This window comes from Cajanus cajan, chromosome 2 (genome assembly GCF_000230855.2).
Source record: "Cajanus cajan strain Asha chromosome 2, NIPB_CcT2T_4, whole genome shotgun sequence".
NCBI lineage: Eukaryota > Viridiplantae > Streptophyta > Magnoliopsida > Fabales > Fabaceae > Cajanus > Cajanus cajan.
This window is the reverse complement of record NC_138518.1, coordinates 67,684,902-67,696,121: the sequence shown is the minus strand read 5'-3', so window position 1 is coordinate 67,696,121 and position 11,220 is coordinate 67,684,902. Positions and strand designations below refer to the sequence as shown.

Genomic DNA, 11,220 nt, shown 5'->3' with positions numbered 1-11,220 from the left:
AACTTATATATACTTAGTTTTTAGCAAATATTTTTTATTTTTATTTTTAAGGACTATTCAAAGACTTCTTTTAATATCTTAGATTATTTATCGGTAAGTATTATCTTAGATTAATATTAGAGAAAATAAGTTATGTACTAATAATGTAATTTTTTTTTTTTACATTATTACCTAATTACATTCTCGTATTCATATATGATAAATAAGATACTTTTATAATGATCTGTTTAAAAGACAATATAATTTTTTAACTTGTTAACAATTTAAAGGTTTTTATTGTTAAAATGTTTTTTTAAGTTTTTATTTTAAAAATATTTATAAATTAAACTTTTAATATTTATATCGTAACCTTTTTATCTCGGACGTAGCATTTACCGATAAAATACATTAAACTATTAGTGCAACGTACTATTTTATAAGTTATAATTATTAAATTTTATGTACATTAGTAATTTTCTTTTTACACGTAATTTTATTTTATTTTAAATATTTTTCTAAAGCTGTGAATTACTAAAGCTACAAATTTGATTGGGTTAGTCAACTAGAAATAGAATCTTGGTATAATTAACGTAGTCGGTAACCTTTTTCTTCGAGGCAACAGACATACTATATAATCAATCTATATTTCATAGATTGGAATCTGTAATAAAAATGATTTGTTATTTTATTATGTTGAGAAATGTAATAAGACAATGATTAAATGAATAATAAACTGTGACTTTTATTCGAGTATTAACTTCTAAAATAGAAAAAATAAGTAAGAGTTTTCCTTTGATTTTTAATTTGGAAAATGCTTTACGTTTTGTTTTTCTTACCTATTTCTTTATTGTCTCAAAGCACAGACAGCTTCAAATTATTCATCCCTTAGGATTTTTATTTTATTTTTAATTTCATATAATTGACAACGTTGTGTTTGTTTTGTGACAATTTTTTTCAGAACTTACATACTAATAATATTGATTAGCAGTTTAGGATTAAAATGTAGCTTATAAGCATTATATAAGCAATAATTAATTATCTAGAAATTACTGTAGGAAAAGGAAATCTAATAAGATATTTATCTAAAGAACTAGAAAACATAAAACCTTATAATATTCCTGAAAGGTTCAGAAGGAAGAATTTTATTTTGGCTTTTTGAATTGAAACAAACTTGTGTTTCTTTCAAGCTTTGGAATAATGTCTGTGTGAATTGTGACTTTGTGATAAAGCCAAAGATGTAATTTCCTTTTTTGTGAGACTAGTAACAGTCATTGACAGAACCTTTAACTTGACTTGCTCTTCCTTGAGTTCATTTTTCTTCTTCATCATCACTATTATCTTCTTTTCAAGGAAACATCTGTGAAGTGATCTTTTTTAATAGAGATTATCTTCTTTTCAAGGAAACATCTGTGAAGTGATCTTTTTTAATAGAGAGAGATGGAGTATTGTGAGAAGGGAGACAAGGTGATGAACCAAAACAACATGCAAGGTTGTCCCAAATCAGGGCCTGGCTATGCTTCACCACTGGCAGCCATGTCTGGTCCTAGAGAAACTCTCCTGTATGTCACTGCTATCTACTCAGGTACCAAAATCTTCTTGTGTCTCAATATGTCTGAAAATGGGTTTCTCACTTTGTTGATACAAACATTTGATTTGATATGACATGATAATAGATAGGTAAAAGTGACATGTAGCATACCTATCTCTTTCTAGTGCTGTGCATGAAGGCTTGATGCAGTTTAAAAAATTTCAGTGAAAACATGTAGTTTAGTGATTTTATTTATATATTGGTGTTAAAGATTCAATTCAATTCAGGAACAGGAAGGGAGAAGCCTGACTTTCTGGCCACAGTGGATGTGGATCCAAGCTCTCCAACATATTCGAAAATTATCCATAGGCTGCCTGTACCTTATTTAGGTGATGAATTGCACCACTTTGGGTGGAATTCTTGCAGCTCTTGCTATGGAGATCCATCAGCAGTTCGTCGATATCTAATTTTACCTTCACTGGTGTAAGTGACTAAATAAACAGTCTTGATTTATTTGCACATGTATACACGCTAGCACATAAGTACACATTCACACTGTCAAGGTTCAAGAACTCCAAAGAAAGACATTAGTTTTTTTAAGACAAAATCCTTATTAAGTCAGCTTTAGCATATTTCAGATCAGGCCGCATTTATGTGGTTGACACAAAAACAAATTCAAGGTCTCCATCTTTGCACAAAGTTGTTGAGCCTGAAGAAATCATTAGTAAGACTGGATTAGCTTATGGGCACACATCTCATTGCCTTGCTTCTGGTGATGTAATGATCTCATTTCTTGGAGATAAAGATGGAAATGCAGCAGGAAGTGGATTTCTTCTTCTTGATCCAGAATTTAATGTGAAGGGAAGGTACCCTTTTATAGGTTACATTGAGAAATACAATAATAATGCACATTGGGATGTCAAAATGCACTTAAATTACCAATTCCTATTCATTTTTTCATGCATTTGGTTTCTGACTTTCTGTGAGAAATGGTGCATACACATGCCCGTATATTACTATCCATAGAAATGAAAAAAGTTTTGCAAAAGATTTAGTGTAGAATCATTAAATAATTGTTTTATGGCAGCATATTTCTTGGCAGTTCTATGAAACTAGTAATACGAAATAGTTATCATTTCAGTGGATTATTTTCTAGTTACTAGTTTGTATCTTGGCACACATTTGTTAGGTGGGAGAAACCTGGGCACAGTCCATCATTTGGATTTGACTTCTGGTACCAACCACAGCATGACACTATGATTAGCTCATCATGGGGTGCTCCAGCTGCTTTCACCAAAGGTTTTAACTTACAACATGTCTCTGATGGCCTTTATGGGAGACATTTATATGTATACAGCTGGCCTGGGGGTGAACTGAGACAAACACTAGACCTTGGAGAGTCAGGGCTTCTACCTTTAGAGGTATGTTGTTTAGTATATATATCTAGAGACTACAGTTATTTCCACAAGATATAATGCATTTCTTTATGTTTTATCTTTTTTATGTATTTGAAGCCATTATGTTAATATACTTGTCATTTAATCATAAATATGTTTGTCCTTTATTCCCCTTTTCTCTCTAGCTTGTACTCTTGAAATATTATGTGACAGGTGATATAATTTATAACTAATTTGTCCTAATTGCAGGTAAGGTTTCTGCATGATCCTTCTAAAGATACAGGTTTTGTTGGGTGTGCATTGTCAAGCAACATGGTACGATTTTTCAAGACTGAGGATGGGTCATGGAGCCATGAGGTACATAAAAATGATATAGTCAAAATCAATGCCTAAATTTTAGGAGAATTACAGTATCTTATTAATTGAAAGGTTTACAGTCAGCTATTCTATGTTATTTTATTTCTGTAATTTTGTTATTCCTAGTTAGTTCTGGGAGTAACTTATTTGTTGTTTCATTTTTCATTTTCTTCTTTCTAGGTAAGTGTTTGAGCTGCTTCAACTGAGGCATACTGATCAATAATACTAAAAGGCTAAACTGACTTTGCAGGTTGCAATATCAGTGAAACCATTGAAAGTGCAAAACTGGATTCTTCCAGAAATGCCTGGGCTTGTAACTGATTTTCTGATATCTCTTGATGATCGGTTTCTGTACTTTGTGAATTGGCTCCATGGTGATATAAGACAATATAACATTGAGGACCCTAAAAATCCTGTACTGACTGGCCAAGTATGGGTTGGGGGACTACTTCAGAACGGAAGCCCTATAGTAGCTATAACAGAAGATGGTAATACTTGGCAATCTGATGTTCCAGACATCCAGGTTAGTGCAGTTTAACTTTTTAAATTATTAATTCTAGAGTCATGCTTCTTGCATCTCACATGTTTGAAGTTGATCGGTTATTAGATGTTTTAGACAAAGACTTGTGCTTACATTGGTGACTTGAAATTTGTTTTTTAATGTAGCATACAAATGCACTTAAAAGTAGAGATAGTAAGTACAGATTCTCAATTCCTCATTTATGTTACTCAAAGAAAAATAAAATAGACTAAAATAGGTGAAAATGAAGAGATTGATCTACAAGATGACAACACAAGTAAAATGATGAGTTGGCAGACAACACAGTTAATTTGGCAGTTGAGTGATAACACCACAGCCTGCACTTTAGTTTCTATATATTATAAATAGATTCTCTAAACAATTTTTATGAGAATTTTTTTTTGAGCAATTACAAATTCTTGGATCATAATAGTAATGGTGATTACTGGCTAAGCTCTTAAATTTTTAATTCAAAAGAAATTGTTAAAACGACACTTAAGGTTTTCTGAATAGTGTGTAGTGAAAAAATTATGTATGATGCATAAATGTTACCCTTCTGTGGTTGAAGACATCAAATTTTGTTCTTCAGGGAAATAAGTTGAGAGCTGGTCCTCAGATGATTCAGTTGAGTTTAGATGGCCAGCGGCTATATGTTACAAACTCACTCTTCAGTGCATGGGATAAACAATTTTATCCAGAGCTTGTAGAGAAAGGATCCCACATGCTACAGATTGATATTGATACTGAAAATGGTGGTCTGAAAATTAACCCTGACTTCTTTGTTGACTTTGGAGCTGAGCCTGGAGGTCCCTCCCTTGCCCATGAGATGAGATACCCTGGTGGTGACTGCACTTCAGATATATGGATTTAATAGCTATGCCACTTGGGGCAAGGTTACAAGAGATATCCATTTGCATGAATCTCTTAGTCCTAGTGTGAATAGAGAGGTGGGCTAATGTTATATATAAATAGTTGCAAATGTATGGTTGTTGCATTGTAATAAAGTTATATTTTCATGTAGTTTTCTGTACTTTCTTACCTACATTTACCTAAATACAGTTCTCTATGAAATAAATCTTGCTCACCTCCAAAACTCCGGTCTCTTGATCAAGTAAACCTATTTGAGTAAGTACTAGATTAATGGCCTTACTTGGGACTGAGATTTCTATGATTTCATTCGCATCATGAATGTGCTGCACCTTCTACATTGCTTGTTACCATTTGAATGCTCTTGACATAACCCAACCAAATCATTTCAATATATCAATAATGTTAATCATAAGTTCAGAATTTTTGAAGTGAATATTCTCTTTTGAGCATCAATAAAAATGTATGATTTTAAGTGTGGTTTGTGATTGACAGTTGGTAACCTGAAGGGAGCTTTGGGTATCTACGTTATTTTGAAGACTATAATGATTCATTCTCATAAGGACTCTACCTACTTTAGAAATGACTTTGACTCATTTGAATCGGCTTTTGAAAAGAACCTCTAATAAAGCTACGTTGTTGTTGTTATTATAATTATTATTATAGTCAAATTGCAGGTCAAAAATATTAAACACAAATCTTTTGTCTGTATTATATGAGAGTAATTTTAGAAGATTTTATTTGACGAGGAAGTTTTTTAAATTTTTTTTAAATTTTTTAACTAATTCACTTTTTATTTATCATAATTATTTATGATTTAAAATTTTAATATTTTTTAAATAAATTATTAATAAAAATAATATTATATTATAATATAAATTATTTATTATAAATCTAAAATATAATTTATATATTTAAAAATATCTATTTATACAAATTTTAAATATGGTTTATATATTTGTATATATTATTTATTATACATTTTCTAGTTATGCTATAAGTCTATACCAATTATGCCAACACAAGCCTTACCTGAAAACAAGTAAATAAATGAGAGATTAAATAACATTATTATAGAATCGAGAAAAGTTCTGTATAAAAATAAATAAGTAGCTGAAGGGGAACCTATTCCTTGTGCCTTATTCGGTGGCCTCCTCCAATGGTTCTCATTTATCACTTTTCAAGTATTAGTACTATAAATGGACAGACATAACCCAAAATTAAAGCAGAAAATGCAATGATTTGTGAGGAATGAAGCAGTAAGCTTTTATGAAGGCTGGAAATGGAGTCTCAAAAATCTCAAAATCATGCTAAAGCAAACAAGTACATTACCATGGAAGTTACCAAACGCAACATAGCACCCTGTAGCAGAATCTGCCTGCCGCCGCCATCAAACTCTTACAACAGAGGATGCTCCAGGATATGCAAATGCAGAAAATGAAGTCTTCAGTTCGTTCAATGGGAAGAATAAGGAAATCATCATATATCTAATTTCATCTTTTATATTTATGCATTTATACTATGATGAATTGATGAGTGCTTTGCTGGCCATGTGTGTTGTTTTGGCTTCTGCTGTGTGAACACAGACAATAATGAAGGCACAAATAATAAACTGCATAATGACATGGAGTCCAATATCTTGCTTTGAAGCTAAGTGAAATTGTTATAGCATATAGTCACTCTTTTTGTCCCACAGTTGTGCGTGGCATGGAGAAGTTTTTGCTTATGTTCAAAGCATTTATTTTGTGGACACAGCAGTCAACATCTTTATTGTGCAGTGCAGTTAACCCCACATCAAACCCCTTTGTCCCACTGTACAAAACAACTTTGAACATTTGAACATACACAATAAATATAAACTAGGTCCATACAAAAATTTGCTGTGTCCTACGTGCAAAGATGAGCTACTTCATACCCATTTTGTTTTTATAATGTAAAATATATGAAGAAAAAAAATATTGACTAGTCCCAATTGCTTGCTACTATTAAAGCCTGTATTTGTCTTGATGTTAAATGGTACTACTTGTATAATTGTAGGTTTATGGTTTATGAATTGCCCTCAATGGAGTCACACCATACAGTCTCAGTTTGGAACAAACTGGTTCATATTATTGTAATTGAGAAATGCTTCGAAGAATGCTATGCAAGGTGTGCAGTTTCAAGCCTGTGCAGTGCGTGTCACTGTGTAATTGAACTAAAATAATAGAGGAAGAAAATGTTTGGAACCAATCCTAATTAACACACTCAAATCACAGTTCCATTCTTGGGTTTACTAGTTCCATGAGTGCAATAATTTGAGATTGGTGTGAAAAAAACTCAAGTTATGTCCTCGTTTTATTAGAGTCAAAGGAAATCCATAGGGACCCCCGCCAATCAAGTATATGTTGAGGTCAGGTCCATTGTCTGACAAAGACTTAGAGATTAGGTGGGTCAATTTCGTGGAATATGTACCAAATATTTTAGATTTATGATTATATCAAAACACTCACACGGTCGCACCTTTGCTTTCGTTACCTCCTTTTCCTTTTGTCACGATAATCCCCTTCCTATAATCCCATTCACCTAACACCACTTTTGTTCAAGAACACTTTCTTAAATGTGTTTAAGGGCTTCAAATGTCAAAGTTAGCTAAAACAGTTTGGTAACTATTTACTCCCATCATTTTCTGCTTCGCTTTGCACAAATATTTTCAAACAAAAATATTAAGAGATAAAGGAGTGAGAAGCTCCCGAATCAAACAAAAATGTCACATCCTTACCAGCAGCTTTGCCCTTCCCCTTCACAAGATCAGAAGAAGTCGAACCCTCAGCACCCGTCAAGGCAAATACTCTGCCAGCAGTAGTGGGTCTATCACCCCTCTGAGCACCACTCCTCTGAGCATCGCCCCTCTCTGGTCCGTTTCGGGTAGGACAGTTGAACGACTCATGACCCATCTAATGGCACCTGAAACACCGGCTCTCCGTGTGAGGACAATCCCTGATAAAGTGGGGTCCAGCACACCTGTAACATCTGAGAGTGACACCTCCACCCTGTCTCCCTCCACTAGTAGTACTAGAAGGTTGCCTAATGACGGGACTCCCTTGCTGAGGTTGGGGCCTATCATATGGCTTCCTCTGATTTCCTCCCTTCTTGGACCCAGCTGGTCCCTCAGCAGCTCTAGTCACACGGTTGCCACCTTCCAACCTCTCAACAACTTTCGCCTTCTCAACTAAGGCCGGAAACTCAATGATGGCCATAGGAACCACCACCCTCTTCAGCTCATGTTTTAGACCCTCAGCAAACTTCCTACATTTCCAGGCCTCAGATATAGCTTGCGAATAGAAACGAGCCAGGTGCTCGAATCTCATCGCATACTCAGATACAGTCATCCCTCCCTGGTGCAACCGCATGAACTCAGCCTCCTTGGCGTGTCTCACGCTCTCCGGGAAGTACTTTTCCAAGAACACCCTCCTGAAGCACTCCCAATCAACAACCACTCCTCTAGCGGTCAACATATGGTGAGTACCCCTCCACCAATGCTCAGCCTCCCCAACCAACATGTAAATAGCGTATGCCAGCCTCCTCTCCTGAGAACATCCCAGCACAGTGAAGATCTTCTCAAGTTCACAGATCTAGTGGTCAGCTACCTCCGGATCTGCATCTCCCTTGAACTGTGGAGGATGGCACTTCCGGAACTTAGCAAGATCCCGGCTCTCCTGTGACCCCGTGGGCCTTGCTGTACCAGTTGCAGCTCTATCAGCATCCATCCGAGCAAAATAGGCATTTTGCTGTTGCATAGCCATAGCCATCATCTCCATGGCACGGGCTATCTGCTCATTAGTTCTAGTCATTGTCTACAAAAGCAACAACATCTTTAGTATACAATAACTAAACCAAATAACAATCAACATCATAGCAAAACAACACAGCAATCAGCACAACAAACAACACAGCAAGACAGCACAACACAGAGCCCAACACAACAAAAGCCTAAAGGAACCACCCCCACAGAGTGTCCACTAGACTCAACTTGGCTCTGATACCACTAAAGTGTAATGACCCAGCTGTTCACTGTACACAATACAGCACACCGGAAACATCAGACAGAAAAGAACAAGTATATAAATATAGGATCTAGAATATATGTATATACAAGGTCTCAATCCGGCTAGAGTTAGAGTGTACAAAACAAAATACATCCAGCACAGTGCTAAGTAAGTAGCTGAGTACATCAAAGGACTAAGACTCCATCTGCTAGCTGCAGACTCTCCTCAGCAAATACCAACCTAACCCTGCCCTGCTCCCATACATAGTATGATCATTGCAGTCCAAACCACATGGAAACAACAAAGGGTAAGCTAGTGAAAAGAATCAACATACATATGATAAATATGAAGGCTAAAACACTAATTTGGTCCCTTATATTAATTGTTTGTTTCAATTTAGTCCCACTTTAATTTTTGGTTTCAATTTGGTCCTAAACTAATTAATTGGTTTCAATTTAGTCCCAAATTAATTAATTGGTTTCAATGTGGGACTTCCGTCTAAATTATTTAAACGGAGTTAACTTTTAGCCACGTGGATGCCACTTAGATGCATACGTGGATGCCACATGGATGCCAATTTTTTTTAAAACACCTGGACCCAGAACGGCCCGTTCTGAAACCGGAACGGGCCGTTCTGGTTGCACTTTTGGTGTTTTAGTTTTGCATCCGGAACGGCCCGTTCCAGGTGCAAAATTAACACACCAAAAGTGCATCAAAACGGGTCGTTCTGAAACTGAGAATAGTGCCTTCATTGTATTTTTGATAATTATGCAATTTTGATCCCTAAGGTTTTAATTGAGTAATTTCAGTCTTTAAAAGATTATAGTTGTGTAATTTTAGTCTCACCATTTTTAATTGAATAATTTTAATCTCTCAAATATCATGATTGTGCAATTTTAGTCTTTCTTATTAAAAATATAATAATTTTAAAATTTTAATATATATATATATATAATGTTTTAAAACTATATAATTGTTTGCTTATTTAAATTAACATATATTATAATTTTTTGTAATGTATCAAATGATATATATTTATTATTACTAAATAAATAAAATTTATATATTATTAATATTTTAATATTATTAATAAATTAATATCAATAATATTTTTCCTATATTTATAAATAAACTAATAATTTGATAAATATATATTAATATATATTAATATATTTTTACAAAAATATAAATATATAAGATCAGATATATATTTCTAATTAATATACTTATATTTTTATAAAAGTATATTAGTTTATCTATAAATATATTAATAATATTATTGATATAATATCAAAAATTATAACATATGTTAATTTGAATAGATAAATAATTGTTTAGTTTTAAAACATTATATATATATGTTGGATATCAGCACATATCAATCAGAATCTGTTGGAAATCAGCATATATCAATCAGAATATTCAATTCTGATTTGTAAAGATTTAATGTTAATAAGATCAATTTTATTTCCCCTCCTTTAATTATTAAGATACAATATTTATAGGGAGAATTATTTCCCAGATTTTTAGGGATAGATTAGTGTGCAGATTTATTCCCTTGTATTCTATTTATACCACTTTTGTATTTTTCCCAAATCAGAGAAATATACATTATATTTTTCTGCAATATATATATATATATATATTAAAATTATTAATTTTTAATGGGAGAAACTAAAATCGTATTGTTATGATATTCTTTATTAAATTTATTAAAAAATATAATAATTTTGAAAAATATTTTTTTATAGTAAAAATTTTAAAATTACTTATTTTTATTAAAATATTTATTTTATTAGATATAACAACATAATTAAAATATAATTAATAATATATATTTTGTAAAATTATTAATATTTTAAAAAAAAAGTTAAAACCGGAACGGCCCGTTCTGAAACCGGAACGGGCCGTTCTGGTTTCACTTTTTGTGTGTTAATTTTGCATTTGGAACGGGCCGTTCTGATTGCAAAATTAATACACCAAAAATGAAACCAGAACGGCCCGTTCCGGTTTCAGAACGGGCCGTTCTGGGTCCAGGTATTTTAAAAAAAATTGTCATCCACGTTGCATCCACGTGGTATCCACGTATGCATCTACGTGGCATCCACGTGGGCAAAAGTTAACTCCGTTTAAATAATTTGGACGGAAGTCCCAAATTGAAACCAATTAATTTTTAAGGGACCAAATTGAAACCAAATAATTAATTTGGGACCAAATTGAAACCAAAAATAAAAGTGGGACTAAATTGAAACAAACAATTATTATAAGGGACCAAATTAGTGTTTTAGCCTAAATATGAAAGATAAACAACTACAGCTATCAGCACATCAGTCAGCTAAACAACATCAACTTAAAATATCACAGCATTCAGCAATAACAGCACTGACTTAGCAGCTATAACAGCACCACAATAGTGGCTAATAATAGCACCGGCATAGTGGCAATAGTACCACACTAGTGGCTAATAACAACATCGACATAGCGGCTACAGCAGCACCACAATAGTAGCTAATAACAGCACCGACATAACGACAATAGTACCACACT

The 11,220-nt window shown here is 33.4% G+C and overlaps 1 protein-coding gene and 1 long non-coding RNA gene across 3 annotated transcripts; one reads left to right on the top strand and one right to left on the bottom strand.

Moving 5' to 3' along the window:
- Positions 1 to 1,291: 1,291 nt before the first annotated feature.
- LOC145954491 (uncharacterized) lies at positions 1,292 to 4,473 on the bottom strand. The gene is made up of 2 exons (XR_014431728.1): positions 4,334 to 4,473; positions 1,292 to 1,591 (listed from the first exon to the last, which is right to left on the bottom strand). It is a non-coding gene; the product is annotated as an uncharacterized LOC145954491 (long non-coding RNA).
- On the top strand, positions 1,417 to 4,874 carry LOC145954490 (selenium-binding protein 2-like). Of its 2 annotated transcripts, none has more exons than XM_083068792.1 (7): positions 1,417 to 1,561; positions 1,801 to 1,990; positions 2,146 to 2,373; positions 2,697 to 2,928; positions 3,154 to 3,261; positions 3,512 to 3,784; positions 4,371 to 4,874. In XM_083068792.1, the coding sequence occupies exons 1-7, from the start codon at positions 1,417 to 1,419 to the stop codon at positions 4,650 to 4,652; spliced, it is 1,458 nt and encodes a 485-aa protein (XP_082924918.1). In that variant the 3' UTR covers positions 4,653 to 4,874. The 2 variants fall into 2 exon arrangements, with proteins under 2 accessions (XP_082924918.1, XP_082924917.1); XM_083068791.1 differs by having other exon boundaries at positions 1,795 to 1,990.
- Positions 4,875 to 11,220: the final 6,346 nt, after the last annotated feature.